Raw genomic sequence first — 24,384 nt, 5'->3', positions numbered from 1 at the left:
TAGCATTTCTTATTATTCCATCTGTGGAATGTATTGGTTTAAATAATGAAAACATGTTCTATCTTCACTGCTTAGCACTTTGTGTTTCTTTAACAGCCTTCCCAACAGGGCAACATAAAAGCAGGAACCCCGCTAGTCTCCCCTTAACCTGGAATTTCCCCTTCTCCACAGCTCGCTCATTGGACAGGATAGACTGGGCATCCAGGCCTCAAGGTAAGGACACACTCCGTCACCTAGAGTTGCAGTGCCTGGGAAGGCCAACCTTGGAGAGGCGCTGCCAGCTTTACAGTGGTAGAGGTGTTGGGAGGGACTGACCACCAATTTATAAGGCTGTACTTTGTTGGCGACATAAAGGATTGTTTCACAGATTGTTGGGGAGGGACAATCCCAAGGGCTCCCCTGTCCCTGGTCCTGGCTCTGCACAAAGGCAATAAGAGAGGGATGCTGGTAAGGGCTGACCTGTTGCTGTGCTGGGGAGGAAGGTGCTAGGCTGAAATTCAGGAGGCTGAGGATGCAGCAGTCCCATAGGAGGTACATGACCTTCAGGATACATTTTCTTCATTGATGATCAATGGAAATGATAAATCACTGACTATTTTTTCTATCATTGGAATCTACTCTCTACTGCTCATGCTGTTCCTGTCTTTTGGGGAAGATGGAAGATCGAATCAGTGTGTGCTGCACTGAGCGGATGGAAGGAGAACTGCGACAAAAATTGAGGAAGGGTGAGGGATGAGAGGGCCCTTCATCCAGCTGCTTGCAGAGTCCTCCTGAGGAGGAAAGCCCCGTGGCTCCCTGAGGAAGGAGCAGTGAGGGCTGCGTGACTCCCACAGTGAAGTGTGTGGTATGTCTGAGGACACCCAGGCTGGTCCATGAGGAGCCAGTGGCAGAGTGAGAAGCAGAAAGGCCAGGAGGGTGGCTGGAGGCCAGGCTCTGAGTCATTCTCCATGTGATGGAAACAGCCGGAGCCCAGTGGGCTTGGAGGTACAGGATGCGGTGGCTGATGACAGAACAATGTGGAGAGAGGCGTCATTTGTCAAATCCTTACTTTGTTCTGGGCATTGTGCTAAAAATTCTGATGGCTCATCCCATTTAGGGGCTGAAAGTTGCAGAGGTTTAGGAAGCTTGCCCACGATACTGGAGCCCCCATCTCCTGCCCTAGTGCTGTCCTCCTTCTCACCCAGCCACCACCTGTTTCAGGGGAACACACAGAAGTGGTAACCTCTTATGGAGAGGCGAGTAAATTCTGCTGTTTTTGTTATTCACAGAAAAAACACTGGCTCGTGTGGGTTGGGAAGGATATTTCATCTGGTTATTTCCACCTGTGTGACTCTTATAGTATTGAAATGCATAGGTTAGCATTTTTGGCCAATTTACTCAGCATTCTGGGTTAAAGGCTTTTATTTATTTATTTATTTATTTATTTTTGAGATGGAGTTTCACTCTTGTTGCCCAAGCTGGAGTGCAACGGCGCAATCTTGGTTCACTGCCACCTCTGCCTCCCAGGTTCAAACTATTCTGTCTCAGCCTCCCAAGTAGCTGAGATTATAGGCACGTGCCACCACACTGGGCTAATTTTTCTGTATTTTTGGTAGAAATGAGATTTCACCATGTTGGTCAGGCTGGTTTCGAACTCCTGACCTCAGGTGATCTGCCCTCCTCGGCCTCCGAAAGTGCTGGGATTACAGGTGTGAGCCACCACGCCCGCCCTAAAGTCTTTTAAAATTCACTTGTATGAGTTGACTTAGTTTTCTTTAACCTTGTAGAAAAATACAAAAATGGCAATCTCTTTTATCACACAAATAATGTCTTTTTAATGGAGTGATTTTTTTCTAATTGAGGTATTATGTACTTTTCATTTACTAATTATTGTTTACATTTGAAGTGTTTTGTGAATTAATATTTGATTGCATAGATGAAGATTACTAGTCATAGGCATTTTACTAACCAATACTCATTAAGCATAGCGTGGATTCATGTGACGTCAAGCAGCTATTTTATTGGTAAAACGAAAAAGCACAAGAATGAACGCAAGAACTGAAACAGTGGAGACACTTAGAATGACTTGTCTAAGATCTAAATCATTTTGTTGTCTTCCCAGCGTACTTATTATCCTGATCATTGTCATCAGCATTGTTTGGGTCCTTTTAGCACAGATTTCTCAAAATGGGCAACTCCATAACAGTTGGAAGCTTACGAATTCATATAATTTGTAAGAGGGCAATTTGGAAGTACCTATCTACTTTAAAATTCCAATAACCTGGGAATTTCATCTAGAGTCTTTTATGTCTAGACTCTTTCATGTAAAATATTTCCACAATTAGGAGAAATATGTGTATGGGGATTTGCTATGTAGCGGTGTTTTGATAGAATAGAAAACTGGGATAAACCAAATTTCCATCACGAAGGAAATAGTAATACGCTGAATAATAATACAGCGAATATTATGCAGGCTTTAAACATCAAAAAAGAGTTCAACTTCTGACTTCCGATGATGGTGTTGAAGCAGGTCACTGCTGGTTTACATTTGATTTTCATGTGGGAACTCTGGAAGTCTGCCTTAGTGATTTTTTATGTGGCTAAATTTAGCTAATGACAAGCTATTCGAAGTATGGCAAAATGGAACTTTAAAACAGTATCTTGTCAGCAACCAAGTGGACCTGTTTCACGTAAAGCCCACGCATTCATCTGCCTGTCCTTCATTCTGTCTGTCCACACGGGCATCATTCATTCGTGGAACTGAGTGCCCACTGTCGAGCTGACAAGCCCATAACCTCCCTGTTCCTAGTCACACATTAATTCTTCAACAAGTTCCTTTTGATAGATTGTGACTAAGCTTAGCTGCTATTTCCAATTGCTTCCCCAAACGTACTTCTCACTGTTCTCCCATCACACCCTTCAGCCCATCCATGCGGGGTTCCTTTGCTTTTCCCACCTTACACCAAACTCCCTATTTTTACTCCCACTTTTACCTCCTCTCCAAGACAAAACAAACAAACAAAACTAGCATTTTAAAACTTAGTTGTAATCTTTCTTCCTTCATGAAAATTTCTCCAACAGCCACTTCCACGGTCCTGTGTGTTCTGGATATTTTAAAATATTGGCTATAAGCTTGAGCACATCAGGATATGCTGTTTTGCTGTATGCAGATGGAGGCAGTGGCCGGAATGAATGAACGGCAACAATTGCTGGCAACCGGCAGAAGCTGAGAGACAGGGAACGGGCTCTTCTCCAGAGCCTCCAGGAGCCAGGCCTTTGAATACCTCGAATGTGGGCTTCTGGGAGACCATGTGTTTCTGTTATAAGCAGCCCAGTCTCTGGCAGTTTTTACGGCTGCCCCTGGATGCTCATCTACACCTGTCTGACAAGGTCAAGCTCCAAGGAAGGGATTCTCTGCATATCTACATTGTTTGCAGATTTTACGATAATCATTTATTCTTGCGTGGCTGATCATTGTTAGCCAATATAAATAAAATAATAAAGAAATGACCCACATTTTATGTTGGGAGTTTGATCTGCCATTTATCAAGTATGGAATCTTGAACAAGGGGTTGAACATCTGAATGTCTCCATCACTTCATCTGTAAAGCGGGGGTGCTCACACCCACCGGCTCCCCTCCCATGTTGGTGCCAGACTCTCCCTGGACCCCTGTTCTCTTACCAGCCACATCCATTCTCCCCCCAGAGGCGCTAGTGACTGTGCGTGACTTTCCATTCCCACCACGTTTGTCTCTAACCCCAGCAGCAGATCAGTGTAAGCAGAACACAGCTGAGTGCTCCTCACCACCCACCAGATCAGGTGCAAACTTCCAAGCCTCACTGGATCCCCTCCACATTCTGAGCTCCACCTGACTTCCCATCGCTATCCTTCCCCACCCGCCTCCCTGGTAGAGAAAAGCTGAGTGTGTGATGCTGTCTGAATGCTGAGCACGGCCTTTTGCGGCCAGTCCACTGCATACGCTGCCCCTATCGGAGACCTCCACCTTAACCCTTTCCAGCCTGGAGGCTCCTCCCAGGTCCCCACAACAGAAGTGACTTCCCTTGCCCTTGAATTCCTGTAGCACAAGCCCTACTGCCCCCCATTAAAACGGCAAAGTCCTTTTGTGGAAAATAACTTTATTCATGATTGTGTTTATCACAGTATCTTATGGAGAAGAGATGATCAATAAATATTTGCCGAATAAATGAATAGCAGTTACAAAACACTTGATTTATATGGAATTAATGTTGGTTCTCAAAGTGAAAAATTACAAACAGCACTGATATTCAGCCAGTATACAAGTCTGGTCACAGCAGTTGTAAAATACTGAAATACCCCCTGCCACTGACCTTTGGCCCCCAGATGCCTCCCACTGCCACTGCTCTCCCCACTGGGAACCCCTGAAGTTCGCACAGGCTCATAACTAAAGGGCTAATGTCTTGCACAGCAGCGAGCACCCAGGACCGAGCAGCCACATGGCCGGGTCCGCTGGTGAAAGCATCCATTCTGACTGATCAGGATCTGAGGGGCCTCATTGTTAAATATTTTGATAATATCCCTAATTATAAATAAGGCTCAGTTATATAGTTTGAAAACAATGCTTCTCCTCATTGCAAAATCTCTTAGAAGACTCTGTAGATCCAGGAACGGAAATGGAAAATGACAGCATGTCAATCTCTGAAGGTTTTGGGCATACCCATTAGCACTCCATCTTCATGTAAACCAGAAGATATGCAGTTTCCTGCCTAGAGAGAAGAAAAGACACATCAGCACAGCGGCATGAAATCTTCATCAGAAAACAATGCTTCATTAATCCATGACAGGACAAGCGTCAGCAAACTTCCAGGTAGCTGGATTAAGCCTTCATCTATCCATCACCTCGGAGAGGAACAAAATAGGTGTGGCCTGGGAAGATAAGCACTACGTTTCTATTAGTTAATATCTAAAGCGGAGGTTAACAAGCTATGGGCACACAAGCCAAATCCAGCCCTCTTGGGGTTTTTTAAATCTACTTTCAACTTTTTAGATTCAGCTGAGCACATGTGCAGGTTTGTCATGTGGATATGAGCATACTCCCCAACAGTTAGTCTTTCACCCCTCCTCTCCCTCCCCATCCAGCAGTTCCCAGTTGTTGCCATCTTTAAGTCAATGAGTCCCCATGTTTAGCTCCCATTTATAAGAGAGAATATGCATTATGTTTTGTTTGTTTGTTTTAAATGGAGTCTTGCCCTGTAGCCCAGGCTAGAGTGCAGTGGCACAATCTTGGCTCACTGCAACCTCTGCCTCCCAGGTTCAAACGATTCTCCCTCCTCAGCCTCCCAAGTAGCTAGGACTACAGGTGCCCACCACCACGCCCAGCTTTTTGTATTTTTAGTAGAGACAGGGTTTCACCGTGTTAGCCAGGATGGTCTCAATCTCCTGACCTCACGATCTGCCCGCCTCAGTCTCCCAAAGTGCAGGGATTACAGGCGTGAGCCACCATGCCCAGCCTTTTGTTTATTTTTTGATGAGACCGGTTCTTGCTCTGTCACCAGGCTGGAGCGCAGTGGCACAATAATAGCTCACCACAGCCTCGTGCTCCTGGGCTCAACTGACCCTCCTGCCTCAGTTTTAGCTTCCTGAGTAGCTAGGACTACGGGTGTGTACCACCATGCCTAGCTATAATAATTTTTAATTTTTTGTAGAGATGGAGTCTTGCTTTGTTGCCCAGGCTGGTCTTGAACTCCTGGCTTAAAGTGATCCTCCTGCCTCGGCCTCCCAAAGTGCTGGGATTAAAGGTGTGAGATCACACCCAGTCTCCAAGCCTCTTTTTGCAAGTAAATGTAATTGGACCCCAGCCATGCTCATCTGCTCATGTACTGTCTACGGCTGCTTTTGCTCTATAGGGCAGAGTTAAGTGGTTATAACAGACACTGTACAGACCACAAAGTCTGAAGTACTTTCTCTCCAGCCCTTTACAGAGAAAGTCTGCCAATCTCTAATCTCAATAACAGGGAAATCAATGACAACCACAAAGTGACAAAGATTGGGTGTCTAAGATGGATGCTCAGAATAAACGAGAGAGAAAGATGCAAAGTAGGAGGAGGATTTCAAACGCAAGCTTCACCTAATCCGTTATTTGTCAAATGACCAGGCCTATCTCTGTAGCTGAAAATCACCTCAAATAGCATCTCTGATATACAGTCTCAAAGCTCAGCCAAGAAATTTACAAAGTCTCTCTGCTTTAACTTCATCCACCTTTTTTCTCTCCAGCTTCTCCTCGGTAGTTAATGATTATAAAAATATTTATTGGCTCACACCTGTAATCCCAGCACTTTGGGAGGCCGAGGTGGGCGGATTACGAGGTCAGGAGATCGAGACCATCCTGGTTAACACGGTGAAACCCCGTCTCTACTAAAAATATAAAAAAATTAGCCAGGAGTGGTGGCAGGCGCTTGTAGTCCCAGCTACTCGGGAGGCTGAGGCAGGAGAATGGCGTGAACCCACGAGGCGGAGCTTGCAATGAGCTGGGATCCCACTACTGCACTCCAGCCTGGGTGACAGAGCAAGAATCCATCTCAAAAAAAAAAAAAAAAAACAGTGTGATGGCCAGGCGCGGTGTTCATGCCTATAATCCAAGCACTTTGGGAGGCTGAAATGGATGGATGGCTTGAGCCTAGTAGTTTGAGACAAGCCTGGCAACACAGCGAGACCTCATCTCTACAAACATTTTTTTAAAATATGCCAGGGATGGTGGTGCATGCCTGTAGTCCCAGCTATTCAGGAGGCTGAGGTGGGAGGATCACCTGTGCCCAGGAGTTCAAGGCTGCAGTGAGCTATGATCACACCACAGTGCTCCAGCCTGGACAACAAAGCAAGACTCCATCTCTAAAAATAAAATTAAAAAAAAAAGATCTTTGCTGTAAAAGAGGTATGCTCAAATGCAATAAAAGCATATAAGAAGGCCGGGTGTGGTGGCTCATGCCTGTAATCCCAGCACTTTGGGAGGCTGAGGCAGGCAGATCATGAGGTCAAGAGACTGAGACCATCCTGGCCAACGTGGCGAAACACTGTCTCTACTAAAAATACAAAAAACAATTAGCTGGGCCTGATGGCACACACCTGTAGTCCCAGCTACTCAGGAGGCTGAGTCAGGAGAATCGCTTGAACCTGGGAGGCGGAGGTTGCAGTGAGCGAAGATTGTGCCACTGCACTCCAGCCCGGCAACAGAGCGAGACTCCGTCAAAAAAAAAAAAAAAAAAAAAGAAAGAAAACCATACAAGAAGCCCCTACGAATCTGGGTGAATCAGCAAAGGCTTCACAGGATAGGAAAAGGCCATGAGTATGAAAACATGAGTGGGGAGTTGGCCTAGATGGTAAACGAGGAGGACAATACGGCCGGGAACTGCATGTGCACAGCAAACGGGAGATGGAGGGCACGGCTGATTGGCAGCTACCTGTACTTTAATATTCCTGGAGTGTGACGTGTGAGGCAAGCATGGGGTGGTGGGGTGAGTGCTGGAGATGAGGCGGACAGTGAGCCAGCCATCAGCATGTTAGTAACAGGGGAATCCACGGGCATTTCCTGCAGCTCCAAGGACCCTATGTGAGCTCATCAGACTCCCATTACCCAAATCCGTTTCTTACCAGTGGTAGTTAGGATTTCCATAGGTACACTGGATGTCTTCCCAGGACACCTGGAAGCCAGAAACAAATGAGGTCAAGCAGCCAGCTGACACAAGCACCCACAGAGGACAGGATGCTATGGTGTGCCCCTCATCCTCCAGACAAGCCCACCCCTAGCAACTCCCAAGAGCCTGGAGCAACAGCAGGAGGATGTCTTGTGCAATGAAGTATTTTTAGCGCCCTTGTCCCTGTGTTTAAACTTGGTCATGCTTATCCCAGAGGCCTAACTTACATATTTCTAACTCTCCTTGCTCTCTAGACATTTCCCACAAAGCAGAAAGCTGCAGAGCATGAGCCTAGAGCACCAAAAACTTAGAAGTGGAGGGAAGTGAATTGAACCCTTACAGAGGTGCAAACCACATGGGGACTTCAGACCGAAAAAGGCTTGAACCCTCATCAAAGGCCTCACACCCAGACAGCAGGACCACAGTGTGTCTTGATCTCGGAGACCCATGCAGCCCTGAGCCCAGCATTTGCTAGAGGTGGCCAATCCAGGGCAGGAGGCAATTGTGGACGATGTTTCTTACCAAGCAAATATTGGAGTCATTGAAGCAGAACCATTTTCCATCCACAGCATTCCGGATGTAGACACAGTAATGACCGGAGTCTGCCATTCCCACGTGCGCAATCACAGCAAAAAGCTCAAACTGCCCTCCAGGCTGGAAAGAAACAGGCACGAGACAGTTCACCCACCACCACAAACACGACTGCCTCACACACTTATACCTGCCCACCCTAGGTCCGACTCTGGGACTTTAGAATATTAGAAAACAGTCCCGACCCACGGCCAGTGGGCACCCTCCAGGAGGGGCTTTCCTGAGTGTGGATCCTGTACTGCGAAGGCTCAGCAGCTTGACAGGCAGAGCACACAAGAGATGGAAGGCAGGAGGTCACGAGAGAGGCCCCTAAAGCCAAGGCAAGATTGGAACTTCCCCCTGGGAGGGGTGGGGATCATCAGAACACAGTTCTGTTTCTCCACAAGCTCAGGAATGACCCTAACCTGAGCCACTATACCCAGCCAAAAAAGTCTTTTGTAGAGGGAGGGGAGACAGAGGGCAAGGGCGGCACACGTAAAGCTGAGTCACCCCCAGTGGAGGCTGAAATTATCCCTATTTCCATTTGCAGACTTTGTGCAGAACTTTACAAAATGCAGGGCAATATCTGTATCTAAATATTAGTTTACAAGAAATAAAAAGGTTACAGGAACATGTTAAATGATACCAACCAGCCAGTGCTGGCATTTGAAAAAAATATTCAACCAAATCAACTGCAAGGAAAAGAAAATGAGCGGAAATCTAAAAGGAACTTAAGAAAGAAACTTAACCAAATGCAAGTGTAGGCGTTGTTTGGATCTAGCGTCAAACAAAACACATAGATTATACAACAGTCAGGAAGTCTGAACGTTGACCAGATATTTGATGCTATTAAGGAATTGCAAGATGGAGATGATTATCTTTTGAGTGCTTTTATTCTTTAGGGATACATAATGAAGTGTTTATAAATGAAATAGTATGATTTGCTTCAAAAAAATCCAGTACAGGGTTGGGTGAAACAAGAGGGTGGGTTATAGGAAAAGCAAGACCTGCCATGAGTTTTGGTAACTGTTATAGCCGAGGATTCACTGTCTAACTCTTCCTTCACTACACACTTTGGTATCTATTTGTAATGTTCCATAACAAAGTCTTTGTTGTTGTTGTTGCAAAGGTTGAGTCTTGCTTTGTGGTCCAGCTGGGCTCGACTCCTGGACTCCAGCAATCCTCTTGGCCTCCCAAAGAGCTGGGATTACAGGCGTGACCCACTGCATCCAGCCAAAAAAGTCTTTTTTAAGTGAAAAACAATTTTAAATATACTTCATCGGGCAGAATCTGCAGGTAGAAATAAAAAGAACTAGAAGGAAAGAAAAAGAGAATCCTATGAAATGTATACGGCCTAAGTAGCTAAAGAAATCATATAATAGGAGCTATTGTAACGTATTATCAGGCCTTAATTTTCTAATTATTATTTGGCATAAATAGCCAAACAGACCAATAAAACAGAAGAGACACTCCAAAAATAGACCTGTACATATGGGAATACAAAATTTGCTATGTAGCATTTCAAATCTATGGAAAAAAGATATTTGTCTTTTTTTTTTTTTTTTTTTTTTTTTTTTAGTTTTTCTTGTTTTGTTTTTAGAGACAGTGTCTTGCGCTGTCACCCAGGCTGGAGTACAATGATAGATCATAGCTCACTGCAGCCTCAAACTCCTGGGCTCAAGTGATCCTCCCACTCAGCCTCCCAAGTAGCTGGGAATAAAGGTTTGTGCTACCACACCCAGCCAATTTTTTTCTTTTCTTTTTTTTTTTTTTTTTTTTGAGAGACGGGGGTCTCATTATGTTGCTGAAGCTGGTCTCGAACTCCTGGGCTCAAGCAATCCTCCTGCCTCAGCCTTTCGAGGTATGGGATCACAGGCATGAGCCACATCACCTGGCCTTGTGTCTCTTTTTTTCTCAGAATCTCTCAATGAGTTATTATCTCAGGACAAGTAAATTAAACTTTACTCTGATTAAATGTGGTCCAGTCAACTGGCTACTTTATGATTATTCTCAAAGTGGGCACACGCCATCTGAAGAAGAAAGTTTGGTTGGTACTAAGAACCCACAATGACATGTTTGCCTATGCATTTCTATGTATTCCACGTTACTTCCAAAGGAGCCTACTGAATTCTGGATTCTGTCCCTCAGTGCTGTGAGGCATATGAACACAAATCCAATATTCAGAAAGAAGAAAGTCTTTTGAGGCTGGGGACAGTCTCTGAGGAACAGGTGGCTCCTAGCAGACTGGGAGTGAAGGAAGGGAAAACGGAAAGGACGTGGCATCTGGGGAGAAGCAGGATGGCAAGGAGGTCGGGATCATCCCACCTGCTCCTCAGCATCACAAGACTCTTGCTTCGTTGGAAGGACCTGACTGAAATCCAAGCTCTGGGGGAAGTACAGGGAGTGGCAGATCTTTCTCGTCTGTGAATTCCTGATGGAGAATCGCATGAGGTGGATTGTCAGGGTCTGGGGAAAATGGGTCAGCTTCAAGACCTGAAAAAACAAAATCGCTCTGGAGATAAAGTCCACTTGGAATGAGAGAGTCAGAGAAATGTCAGGGCTAGCAACGTGTTCTTCCCAAAAAGAGGGGAGCAGGGTGACATCACGGAGTTCAAGGCACCTGTTCACTGAATCTGCTGAGCTCCTCTGAGAATAATGCAAAACTTGGCTATTCGACCACCGTGTGGCCCCCCACAACAGGCACAAGGGCACGGGGCTCTGCACAGGTACCAGGACCCAGGGAGCCACCGCGTCTGCTCCAGGGAGCTGGTCTTGCCCCGAGGGAAACGCCCTGCTGGCTGCTCTCAGGCCCCCTCCTGCAGGCCCTCTCAGTGATGCGACCATGAGAAGCCACATCCATGGCTCTGGATATCAGAACCCCAGCGTCCCAGATACTAGCCAGACCCAGATTCCCTTTCTCACCCACTGCCGGGTGTCCTCGGGGGCCTCTGATGATTCTATCAGGAAATCCACAGGGGGCAACCCCAGACTAGTGAAGGACAGATGACCCCTGAACAGCACGGGTTTGGACTGTGTGGGTCCACTTATACACAAATTGTTGTAAATAAATACAGTCTGCCCTCCCCCATAGGCACGAGTTCCACATCTGCAACCAAATGCTCATCAAAAATCCAGTATCCCAGATGCACAATCGCATACATGAGGGACTGACTTTTCCTATACGTGGGTTCCACAGGGCCGACTGGGTGTGACTTGAGTGTGTGTGTATTTTGGTAAAAGCAGGGGTCCTGGAACAAATCCCCCATATGCACCGAGGGATTTAGGGAATGAGTACCTGTTTCCTATGGGTCTTCTTCCCACAGTTCTCACAGAAGCACTTGCTTTTTCTTGATAACTCCCTGGGCTGGAAGAAGCAATGCAGGGCGTCCTCCTGTCCCACCCAAGAGAACAGGGAAAAAGCAGCGTTGGTATTTCCCACCTTGAGTACTATATTCATCTGTTCTCACACTGCTGTGAGACAATAGCTGAGACTGGGTAATTTATAAGAAAAGAAATTTGATTGGCTCATGGTTCTGCAGGCTGACCGGAAGCATGGCAGCAGGAAGCTCCCAATCATGGCGGAAGGCCAAGCAGGAGCAGGTGTCTTACCTGGGAGGAGTAGGTGCGAGAGACCAAGTTGGGAGCTGGAGTGCAGGGGCGCGTTCTCGGCTCACCGCAACCTCCGCCTCCCGGGGTCAAGCGATTCTCCTGCCTCAGCCTCCTAAGTAGCTGGGACTATAGGCTGTGCCACCACACCCAGCTAATTTTTTATGTTTTTAGTAGAGACAGGGTTTTACCATGTTGGCCAGGCTGGTCTCAAACTCCTGACCTCAGGTGATCCGCCCACCTCAGCCTCCCAAAGTGCTGGGATTATGGGCGTGAGTCACCACACCCAGCCCGGCTCCACACTTTTAAACAACCAGATCTCATGAGAACTCACTGTCACAAAGACAGTACCACGGGGGATGGTGCCAAACCATTCACGAGAAACCCTCCCGCATGATCCAATCTCCTTCTACCAGGCTTTACCTCCAACACTGGGGATTACAACTCAACAGGAGATTTTCGGGCAGGGACACAGACCCGAACTGTATCAGGTACAGCCTCCCCACACTTTGCAGCTGAGGGTTTCAGCTTTTCTCCTGGTTCTCCTCATATCCCCCTTAATGCCTGGCCTGGTGTGGTCCACCTGGCAGGATCTCAAAGGGCACCTACTGACGGGAGGAACAAAACAGGAGGGGGCTCCTATTAAGGGAGCAGGATGAGGGAAGGGAGGTAGGAGGGAAAACATTTTTGCCGAAACAAAGGAGAAATTGGCCAGAGCCATGAAAATAAGTGACTTTTCCGAAGCCAGAGATAGATCAAAGAGGGGAGGGGGAATTGGCCACACTGTGCTGTGTGGTGCGATGCTTTGAGGGTTTGTCCTCCCCAAAACCCGGGTTAAAACTGAATTCCCAATGTGGCTGTATGGAAAGGCAGGGACTTTGAGAGATAATTGAGGAGGGCAAGGTGGCTCATGCCTGTAATCCCAGGGAGGCTGAGGCAGGTGGATCACTTGAAGTCAGGAGTTTCAGACCAGCCTGGCCAACGTTGTGAAACCCCATCTCTACTAAAAATACAGAAATTAGCTGGGCATGGTGGTGGGCACCTGTAATCCCAGCTACTTGGGAGGCTGAGGCAGGAGAATCGCTTAACACCAGAGGCGGAGGTTGCAGTGAGCTGAGTTTGCGCCACTGCACTTCAGCCTGAGCGACAGAGGAAGACTCTGTCTCCAAAAAAAAAAGGTGTGGTGGGGGTGGGGGGAGTTATTGCATCATGAGGGCACAGCCCTCATAAATGAATTAATCCACTCATAGATTAATGGGTTAATGGGTTAATGGGTTATCCTGGGAGTGGGACTGGTGGCTTCATACGAAGAGGAAAAGAGAATTGAGCTGGCACATTAGCACGGTCAGCCCCCTCGCCATGTGATGCCCTGCACTGCCTCGCCTCAGGACTCTGAGAGTCCCCACCAGCAAGCAGGCCCTCACCAGGAGCAGCCCCTCAACCTTGACTTCCCAGCCTCCAGAACTGTAAGAAATAAATTACCTGGTCTCAGATATTGAGTTATAACAACAGAAAATGGACTAACACATACAGGGGCAGCAAATACCAAGAGAATCCCCTTACCAGTGTCTTCAGGGGCTTTGAGTCCACATCAAAAAGAGAAAGTGGGAGGGTGAGCATGCTGCTGTTTCTGCTACTCTCCATGGCACAGTCAAGGCAAATCAAGGAGTCCTTCATCCGGATCATATACAGGGCCTGCAGCCTCTCCACCTGCAAGAGGGGGAGCAGAGAGGTGAGATGGGAACACCACCATAAGCCAGGTCAGGCCAACTGCCAGAAGGTGAAGCCAAGAGACAGAAGCTCCTCACAAAGGTGCAAAATAATACCAGTAACAATATTATGAGACTGTGATAAGTGTTTTATGTGGATTCTTTTTTTTTTTTTTTTTTTTTGAGATGGAGTCTTGCTCTGTCGCCCAGGCTGGAGTGCAGTGGCAAGATCTCAGCTCACTGCAAGCTCCGCCTCCCGGCTTCACGCCATTCTCCTGCCTCAGCCTCCCGAGTAGCTGGGACTACAGGCGCCCACCACCACGCCCAGCTAATTTTTTTGTATTTTTAGTAGAGACGGGGTTTCACCGTGTTAGCCAGGATGGTCTCGATCTCCTGACCTCGTGATCTGCCCGCCTCGGCCTCCCAAAGTGCTGGGATCACAGGGGATTAACTCTTTTATTTCTCTGCACACTACAGGAACAACAGCTGAATGAGGGAAATGAGCAGCATCTTAAGCTTCCGAGTGCTCTTGTTCTAGGTTCTTACCAAGTGCACATCAGTGATCTGGTCCTTCATCAGGTTCCAGAGTTTGAGGTACAGTTGAGCAGCATCATGTTGGACAAACACTGGCCACAGAGAAAAGGAACAGCCAATTAGTGAGGTCTTCAGAGTTGTTTCTCATGCCCTGGTACTTAGACACACATGAACACTCATCACTTTGTCTCTTCCTAGCCCTCCACCCCACTGCAAGGCTAAGTTGGCACTACAGAAGAAGTGATCAATAAATGAACGGTAAGTTTGGTATTGATTTTTGAGAACGCCTCTTAAAACTTAAGCTCCAGTGCCAGGTGTAGTGGCTCATGCCTATAATCTTAACACTTCGGGAGGCCAAGGTGAGAGGATCGCTTGAACTCAGGAGTTTGAGACCAGCCTGGGCAACATAGCAAGACTCTATCTCTATAAAAAATTTAAAAAATTAGTTGAGGGTAGTGGTGCATGCCTGTAGTCAGAGCTACTCGGGAGGCTGAAGCAGGAGGATCACTTGAGCCCAGGATGTTGAGGCTACGGTGAGCTGTGATGTCACCACTGCACTCAGCCTGGGGAATGAGATGTCCACAGGGACTTTGAAAAGCACTGATACATTCCTGATGATCTAGAAGGCCAGGCGCATGCCCAAGTAAGACCTGAGAGGGCTCCGATCCCTCCCCTCTGGCTGACCACAAGGCCACATGCAAGAAAGCAATGAAGGCGAATACAGAATCACGAACTGCCCAGTAACAATAAAACAGCAACAACAACAAACCCTGCTGTGGGGACCTCTGATGTCCAGTGTTGCCACCTTACATTATCTAAAATGTTCATTTTCCAACAAAAGAGACAAGACATACGATGAAACAGAAAAGCATGGCCACACACAGGAAAACAGCAATCAGTAGAACCTTTCACTGAGAAGCCCTAGATGTTGGCCTTACTAAACAAAGACTTTAGCTGTTATAATATGTTCAAAGAAATAAAGAAAACCATGTCAAGGAAGTAAAAGAAACTATAAAAATGCTGCCTCACCAAATAAAAAGTATCAATAAAGAAAAAACTATAAAAAAAGAACCAAGCAGAAACTCTTGAGTTGAGGAGAACAGTAACTGAAATGAAAAATGTACTAGAGGAGGTCAATAGCAGATTAGAGCTGGCAAAAGAAAGAATCCATAAATCTGGAGCTAGGTTGATTGAGGTTCTCCAGACTGAGGACGGAAGGAAAGCTGAACACAGTACCCATGCAGCCGAAAAGCTGATGAGCTGCTCACCGCATGTAGAGTTCAACTAACTCTGATACAAAAAAAAAATGTGATACAAAAGGTTTTATATACAAACGTGAATTTATTCTGAAGCCAGCCTGGGGGAAGGAGCAAGACACATCCTGCCTTTTAATGTGCCATTTCTCCTTTGGAGGAGAGAGGGGCATTTTCATAAGGTGTGTTGTGGGGGTGGGGGGAGTGAGCAATGGCGGTTTTCTACCGGGCAGTTATCAAGTTCCCAGCAGCTGAGTTGGCGCCTTTCTGGGCAGAAGTAAATTATAAAAGTGGCCAAGTGGGCATGCTTTCTCCATGCCTTCCTAGTGGGTGAAAGACAAACCCCTAGAGGGTGGAAGTTTCGAAGCCACCCCCTGGCAGGGAGAGTTCCCTGGTGGGTATGCTTTGGGCTGCAAATCTACTGCCAAGTCTCAGGAAAGATCAGCTGGAAGAACTTGCCCTGTTCTCAATCAAACCTCCATCAGCCTACCTCCATTTACGGATTCTTCCTTTTGCCCAGCAGGGAATGTCTGGAGAGGGGTAGGCGAAAGGTGATATTTGCATTTCTAAAGGGCTAACAGGAAACAGGAAACAAGGCCAGCCGCAGTGAGGGGTGAGGGATGGGAAGAGGAAAAGTGAAAAGAAAATAATAAGAAAACTAATGAAACGATCTCTTAGAAAATGGGAGTACTCAGTTACACCCAGGTGGGTTCACTAGTGAACGATGGGTTCTACCAAACATTTATGGGAAAAATTATACCAATTCCCTACAACCTCTTCCAGAAGACAAAAGCAGAGAGAACACTTCCTAACTCATTCTCTGACGCATTATCCTAACACCAAAACCAGACAAACATTGTAAGAAAAAAACCTAAAAACCAGTATCTCCTGTGAACATAAATGCAAAATTCCTCAACAAAATATTAGTGAATCAAATTCAACTATGTATAAAAAGAATCACAGAGGGTGACATAAGCGAGATGGTAGAGGAGGAGGCTCCTGGTGCTCCCTTCTCCCATGGACACACGGTAAAACTCTCATCTACACACAGATCAACTCCCTCTGAAAAAGAAACCCAGAAACTAGCTGAGAGAGGCCTGCACTGGGGGCAATGGGGAGAATACCCACATCGCAATGGGTTGGAAAAGCTGAGACACACTCGCTCCACAAGCCCCACCCTAGACACAGTACCTTACTGTGAGGAAGGAATCCCTACTCCCAGCTGTCTCCTGGAGAGGGGAGGGTTTGGACCACACATAGGCAGCCCCAGCTTTTGCAGTTCCCACTAACCCTAGTGGCTGCTAGGTCACCTAGCTCTGGGAGCAGACATGGGTCAGCAGTTATGAATCCTCTGCGACCACAGAGGGCAAAGAGGCAGTTTTAAATGGGCACGTGATCACTTCCAGTAGCTGTGCTCCTGTGCTCAGCACAGAGCAAACCGGCAGAAATGCCAGGCTCCTAGTTTCTCCCTGGAAGGATATGTCTGTGGGCTCTCCTAGCTGTTGCCCGAGGGATGGGCTTCTATTAATAACTGGCCTGCACCTGGAGCCAATGAGGCAGGTAAACAATAGATTTCCAGGAGTCAGGACAGGCCTGTGGGCAATTCCCATGCCTTCTCCCACCCCCTGCTCTACGATAAATCAGGTCTCTAACTTCACACATTGAGTACACAACATTTACCCCTCTCAAATGAAGGTCTAGCTCCTCAGTCACCGAGCTTTGGGAGCTGACAAGGCTCTGTATTTGTGAGTCCCACAGGGGCACAGACACCAAAGAACATCCCCCCCAGGCCCAGTGCAGCGTGAACAGGCAAAAAGGCCCGGCTCCCACTTTCTCCCTAGAAGGAGTTTGTCTGCACAGTGCAGCTGCTGCCCTGGGGTTTCCATGCATCTAGGAGCTGACAGACCAGGAAACCACTGCTCCTCTGAGACCCTGAACAGGCAAGTGAGCACCTCCACAGCTGCTCCCATTGGTTTGCTCGACAGATAGCGTCAAGCTTCCAACTAACCTGTCTGTCTCTAAGCAGAGAGCAGCCAGCATTCACTAGGCCCCTGGGGGTGACAAAGAGTAAAACAATGCATGAAAGAGTGTGCAGTTTAAACACAAGTGCAGGCACTTGCCACAGATCCTCTGTCCAGCATTTTGCAGAGCAAGTGGCGGATAAACTCACGCTCCCAGCTTTTCCCTGAGGATAGAATAAACTGGAACACACATTTAATGCCCCAACGTCTCCAGCTGCACCTCAAGGGGCTGGTTTCTATTTCCCCTGTCTGGGCCACTGACAGGACTTGACACACTCTAATCTCCTGAGGGCCGCTAAGAACATAGATGACAGTTTGGACAACACAAAGGGTCAAGAGGCGCTCCAAGTGTCTGGCAGGGCTAATTGGTAAGTTCGTCTCTTATACAAGGCCAGTGGGACAAGACTAGGAGAGGTATTTTTCTTTTTTTCTTTTTTTTTTTTTTTTGAGACGGAGTCTCACTCTGTCGCCCAGGCTGGAGTGCAGTGGTGCGATCTCGGCTCACTGCAAGCTCCGCCTCCTGGGTTCACGCCATTCTCCCGCCTCAGCCTCCCGAGTAGCTGGGACTACAGGCGCCCGCCACCACACCCGGCTAATTTTTTGTATTTTTAGTAGAGACGGGGTTTCACCATGTTAGCCAGGATGGTCTCCATCTCCTGACCTCGTGATCTGCCCGCCTCGGCCTCCCAAAGTGCTGGGATTACAGGCGTGAGCCACTGCGCCCGGCCTGGGAGAGGTATTTTTCTTAACTAAAGTACAGAAAATAACAGAGAATCAAGAACAATGAAGAACAGAGAAATATGTTCCAAGCAAAAGAACAAGATAAATCTCCAGAAAATGCCCCCAGTGAAATGAAGATAAGTGACTTACCTTACAGACAATTCAAAATAATGATCATGAAGATGCTTACCATGTCTAGGACAGCAATGCATGAACAAAGTAAGAATTTCAGCAAAGAGACAGAAAAAGTTCAAAAGAAATAATAGAGCTGAAGAATACAATAACTGAAATAAGAGCTCAAAAGGGAAGCTCAACAGACTAAATCAAGCAGAAGAAAGGATTAACAAACTAGAAGATAGGTCACTGGAAATCATTCAGAGGAGCAAAAATGAAAAAGAATGAAAAAGAGTGAAGATATCTTAAGAGAGTTAGGGGACATCAAGCAGACCAAAATAGGCATTATCAGAGTCCCAGAAGGAGGAGAGTGAGAAGAGACAGAAAGCTTATCCAAAGAAATAACAGTCACGAGTTGGAGATCAACATTTCAGTCAATGGCAGACCACATTACCATAGTGGCCATAGCATGCAGCCTAGCTGTGTAGTAGGCTGTCCCATTTAAGTTTGTGTAAGTCCACTCCATGATGTCCACACAATGACAAATTCACCTTCTGATGCATTTTCAGAACATATCTCTGTTGGTAAGCAACACATACCTATAATGACTGAAAACTTCCCAACCCAGGGAAGGAAATAGAAATCCACATCCAGGAAGCCCAAAGGACACCAATAAGACTGATCTAAAGCAACCCACATCAAGACACATCGTCATCAATTTCAAAAGTTAAAGACAATTCTCAAAGCAGCAAGAGAAAAGCAATATATTAGACACAAGGGAAAACCTGCAAGTGTGGGATTTCTTTTGGGGGTGATGAAAATGTTATGAAATTAGATTGTGATGATGGAGGCATAACTCTGTGAATACACTACAAACCTTTGAATTGTATGTTTTTAAATGGATGAATTTTACAGTATGTGATGCACATCTCAATATAGCTATCTAAAAAAAAACAACACCTAACCTATTTGTGAATTATTTTGTAGAACACGTTTTCTCTTTTTTATTCCTTTATTCTGTTTTCCTGCAGTTCCCTAACTGTGGTGGAATAAGCTTGGAGGAGATGCCTTCACTTACTCTACTGAGAGGCAGAAAAAGGGTAGGTACGGAAGTAAATGTCCATAAATAATATCAATTCTGCACCTCCAAAGATGTGTGCCTCTTACGCAAATGTCTCTATTATCTGAGGGGTCCAGGCTACCTAACTTCCTTCTTGTTGCTTCACTGCCCATTAGTTCCTCTCTTCACTCTCTCTCTAAGCTTCCCACCCCCTTTGGATCAGCAGCCAGGAGCCCAGTGGGAGGGTATCTTACGGGGCACATTGTACTTCTGCAGGCAGTAGGCCAGCTCCAGGGGCCGCACTGCTTTCTGCCGGCTGTCCTGCATCTTCTCCAGCAGCAGAAGCATCTGGAAAGGGACGCTTCTCCTCTGCTCATCAGCTCCCCTGGGCACCGTGATCCTGCCACACAAGAACAGCCAGAAACCTCCTTACATGTAGTTCTCAAAGCTAGGTGCACACTGGAATCACTTGGGAGAAATTGCAAATCTTCATATCCAGGCCACTCCCATACAAATTAAACCAGAATTCTGGGTCAGGGGGTGCGGGGCACGGGCAGTTACCAGAATTTTTCAGTTCCTCAGATTATTTCAATGTGTGGTCAAGGTTGAGCAGCACCATATGAGTGAATCTGCTCTACAGGGGACCCTCTAGAGAGGGGGATCAGCACGACTGCTGCCTTGGCCCCTCTGCACCCTGCCCAGCAATCATGCGAGGCTTCATCTTAAAAAAAAAAAAAAAAAAGTACCGATACCTGGGCCGCACCCCAGACCAACCTAAGAAGTTTTAGAAATAATGTGTAGGCCAGAATATGCAGAAGCCAGTCTTTCCTCTGCCAGCTTTTGAGAGAAGGTCTCAAAAAGTCCAAGTCACTGTGAATAACGGAATATATTAAAAATGAAATAATACAGGCTGGGTGCAGTGGCTCACGCCTGTAATCCCAGCACTTTGGGAGGCTGAGGTGGGCGGATCACGAGGTCAGGAGATCGAGACCATCCTGGCTAACATGGTGAAACCCCGTCTCTATTAAAAATACAAAAAAAATTAGCCAGGCATGGTGGCGGGCTAGTCCCAGCTACTCGGGAGGCTGAAGCAGGAGAATCGCTTGAACCCGGGAGGCAGAGCTTGCAGTGAGCCAAGATCGCACCACTGCACTCCAGCCTGGGCAACAGAGCGAGACTCCATCTCAAAAAAAAGAAAAAAGAAATAATACAAACGCTTATCAGCCTGAAGAACAGTCTTACCTCTTCAATATCCTGGTGAAGTCCACATTCATTACAAATACCTGAATCAAGGAGTTAAGGCAGCAGGTCTGTCCAATGTTGTGTAAACCAACCAGGCCTATAAGGGGAAGAGAAAAAAAAAGCTGAAGGCAAGGCCTAGGTAAAGAAGTTGACAAGGCTGGGCATGGTGGCTCACGCCTGTAATTCCAGTACTTTGGGAGGCTGAGGTGGGCGGATCACCTGAGGTCGAGAGTTCAAGACCAGCCTGGCCAACATGGTAAAACCGTGTCTCTACAAAAAAAATCCAAAAATCAGCCAGGCGCGGTGGCTCGCGCCTGTAATCCCAGCACTTTGGGAGGCCAAGGTGGGCAGATCACGAGGTCAGGAGATCGAGACCATCCTGGCTAACACAGTGAAAGCCCGTCTCTACTAAAAATGCAAAAAAAATTAGCTGGGCGTGGTGGTGGGCGCCTGTAGTCTCAGCTACTCAGGAGGCAGGAGAATGGTGTGAACTTGGGAGGTGGAGCTTGTAGTGAGCCAAGATCTCACCACTGCACTCCAGCCTGGGCGACAGAGCGAGCCTCCATCTCAAAAAAAAAAAAAAAAAAAAAAAAATCCAAAAATCAGCCGGGTGTCATGACAGGTGCCTGTAATCCCAGCTCCTTGGGAGGCTGAGGCAGAAGAATTGCTTGAACCCAGAAGGCAGAGGTTGCAGTGAGCCAAGATCGCGCCACTGCACTCCAGCCTGGGCAACAAGAGTGGAATTCTGTCTCAAAAAAAAAAAAAAAAAAAGTTGACAAAAATCTAACGTTTTTCTTAAAGCTACTAAGGACATGAAGTCCTGTAAAGTCTCTCAACTACGATGTGTTCACTCAGCTTGCAAACAAATCAGAGAGAAGATATCAAACATGAACCTTTAAAAAGCTCTATCACAAGGGCCAAGCACAGTGGCTCACACCTGTAATCCCAGCATTTTGGGAGGCCGAGACGGGAAGACCACCTGAGGTCAGGAGTTCAATACCAGCCTGGCCTACATGGTGAAACCTCATATTTACTAAAAATACAAAAATTAGCCAGGTGTGGTGGTGCACGCCTGTAATCCCAGCTACTCGGGAGGCTGAAGGAGAACTGCTTGAACCTGGCAGGCAGAGGTTGCAGTGAGCCAAGATCGTGCCACTGCACTCCAGCCTAGGTGACACAGCAAAACTCCATCTCACAACAACAACAACAAAAAAGAGTTCGATAACAAGAAAAGTTTTAATATAGTCCATTAGGAAAAGTGAGATGTCACCAAAAGTATATATTACTTACTGCCAAATGAGTAGTATGAGCAATTGTTGGGAGAGAAAAAGAAACATTAGAGAAAGCATAACTGAGAATATGGCTTCCTCTCATTCAAATCGTTCTCCACGGAGCTAAGTCCAAATGTGCATCTGTGGGGCTCAGGGATAAGAGGGACTCCCCAGTTTGTCTATATCGGACTCCAGTGGAGAGGACTCTGCCCAGTCCCCACTACAGGGAGGCAGGAAATAAATCAGAAGGTAACTTTGGGGAAGAATCGCCTAATCCAGTGTCACCCTGAGAGGCTGAAAGGCAGAAGGAACTTACAAGAATACGAGAAAAACAAAAGATAACATTTGTCTGACCCCTACCAACCAACCTCCTCTTTTCCAACCCAACCTTAGGCTCAGCAGACCCCACAAGGTAAGCAATTTAAGAGGGAGGAAGTACCACTAATCTCAGGATTCTTGGGGAAAGGGCTTTGGCTTATGAGACACGACAGTAAGAAAATAACAATCTGGGGTTGCAGGTGAGCACAGATTTCTGCTCCCAGACTATCAGGAGCACACTGCTTCCAGACAGACCCGAATAAGGTAGCAGTAAAGACGGGAACTAATGCTAAGTGCCTCTAGACGCCCAGCACTGGTTTAAAGCAGTTCCCACAGATGACCCCATTTAATCCTCCCAACAACCCTATGTGCTTGGTACTATTATTACCCCCATTTTTTTTGTTTATTTTTTTGTTTGAGACAGAGTCTCACTCTGTCACCCAGGCTGGAGTGCAGTGGCATGATCTCAACTCACTGCAACCTCTGCCGCCCAGGTTCAAGCAATTCTCCTGCCTCAGCCTCCTAAGTAGCTGGGATTACAGGCACCTGCCACTGCGCCCGGCTAATTTTTGTATTTTTAGTAGAGACGGGGTTTCACCATTTTGGCCAGGCTGGTCTTAAACTCCTGACCTCATGATCCACTTGCCTCGGCCTCCCAAAGTGCCACCGCACCCGGCCTTTCTTTTTAAGACAGAGTCTCGACGGGGCGCGGTGGCTCACGCCTTTAATCCCAGCACTTTGGGAGGCCGAGGCGGGCTGATCACGAGGTCAGGAGATCGAGACCATCCTGGTTAACACGGTGAAACCCCATCTCTACTAAAAATACAAAGAATTAGCCGGGTGTGGTGGTGGGCGCCTGTAGTCCCAGCTACTCCAGAGGCTGAGGCAGGAGAATGGCATGAACCCGGTAGGCGGAGCTTGCGGTGAGCCGAGATCAGGCCACTGGAATCCAGCCTGGGGACAGAGGGAGACTCCGTCTCAAAAAAAAAAAAAAAAAAAGACAGAGGCTGGCTCTGTTGCCCAGGCTGGAGTGCAGTGGCGTCACAATCCCTGCCCCGCCACTGGGTTCAAGTGATTCTCCTGTCTCAGCCACCCGAGTAGGTGGGACTACAGGTGCGTGCCACCATGTCTGACTAAATTTCTATTTTTACTAGAGACAGGGTTTCACTATGTTGGCCAGGCTGGTCTCCAGCTCCTGATCTCCTGATCCGTCTGCCCTGACCTCCCAAAGTGCTAGGATTATAGGCATAAGACGCCACGCCCAGCCTCTTTTTTTTCTTTTTTTTTTTTATTTTGAGGCAGAGTTTTGCTCTTGTTGCCCCGGCAGGAGTGCAATGGTGCGATCTCAGCTCACTGCAATCTCCACCTCTGCAGGAGAGCAGGAATCTTCAGTGATCCACGGGCAGATCTGTAGCCATTGTGGGCACCTGTTCTTCCCGTGACCTTTGTGCCCGGGTCGCAGCACGTGCTGAGATCGCGCCATTGCACTCCAGCCTGGGGGACAAGAGCGAAACTCCATCTCAACGGAACCCTTAAGGTCGTTCTGTCACTGGGGCCATTATGAGCACACACACCCACTCCCTCAGGTTTAAAAGGCGCGTTGCCCGGCAACAGAAGGAACTGCTGGCTTAGCCTTTGGCCGAGTTGGCAGCTCCACGAGGACCCTCAGAGTCCAGCTCTCCAGCGTTCAAGCATCCGACGGTTCCGAGTCCTCCCAGGAGCGGTTACCTGGGCACTCTGTGCCCCTCATTCCTGTCAGGGCCCAGGCTGAGGACCTGCTAGTAGGGCTCAGTTGCCTGGAGTCCGTTCAGCCCATCCCCCAGTTCACTTTGCTTGTGGGATCTCCCCGTTTCTCCTGCCCCTGGACTGAGTGGCAGGCCATCCCACAAGCACCCGGACACTTGGCATCAGTGGTGTCAAGACAACTCTAAGAAGGTTTTCTGTGATCCTGCAAGACCTGTGTTCCTTCCCGGTGATTCTGCCTTCAATTTGATTGCACAGGTACCACAGCAAGCCAGTGCTGTGTGCGCCGAATTCCAGGGCATCCTCCAGCTCAGCCACTACACTGAGCACAAGGAATCTCTGTGGGACCCAGGAACAGGTAGTCACCCCTTTGGGGCCCACAACACCCGGCTGTCCCCAGACTTGTGGCCAGGGAAGATAGTATTGAGGGCCCTCAAGGAGAGCGGGACAGGGATGGCTGAGCAGGACAAGGACCCTAGAGTCCAAGAGAATCCTGATGATCAGAGAAGGGTCCCCGAGGTCACCAGGGATGCACGGTCTGCATTTCGGCCCCTGTCGGACAACGGAGGCCTC

The 24,384-nt window shown here is 47.5% G+C and overlaps 2 protein-coding genes and 1 long non-coding RNA gene across 3 annotated transcripts in view; 2 read left to right on the top strand and 1 right to left on the bottom strand.

The window, feature by feature from the left end:
- LOC129052780 (uncharacterized) overlaps positions 1–24,384 on the top strand; it is a 39,880-nt gene that overhangs the window by 7,144 nt on the left and 8,352 nt on the right. The window lies entirely within an intron of this gene.
- LOC129052502 (uncharacterized) lies at positions 224–3,500 on the top strand. The gene is made up of 2 exons (XR_008517561.2): positions 224–531; positions 656–3,500. It is a non-coding gene; the product is annotated as an uncharacterized LOC129052502 (long non-coding RNA).
- Positions 4,100–20,597, bottom strand: LOC129052504 (ubl carboxyl-terminal hydrolase 18-like). The gene is made up of 9 exons (XM_054543049.2): positions 20,480–20,597; positions 19,492–19,637; positions 14,082–14,161; positions 13,390–13,536; positions 11,516–11,611; positions 10,546–10,713; positions 8,173–8,304; positions 7,607–7,656; positions 4,100–4,725 (listed from the first exon to the last, which is right to left on the bottom strand). The coding sequence occupies exons 1-9, from the start codon at positions 20,509–20,511 to the stop codon at positions 4,680–4,682; spliced, it is 897 nt and encodes a 298-aa protein (XP_054399024.2). The 5' UTR covers positions 20,512–20,597; the 3' UTR covers positions 4,100–4,679.

This window comes from Pongo abelii, chromosome 23 (assembly GCF_028885655.2).
Source record: "Pongo abelii isolate AG06213 chromosome 23, NHGRI_mPonAbe1-v2.0_pri, whole genome shotgun sequence".
Taxonomy (NCBI): domain Eukaryota; kingdom Metazoa; phylum Chordata; class Mammalia; order Primates; family Hominidae; genus Pongo; species Pongo abelii.
The sequence above is the reverse complement of the archived record's forward strand: the minus strand, read 5'-3'. Positions and strand labels throughout refer to the sequence as shown.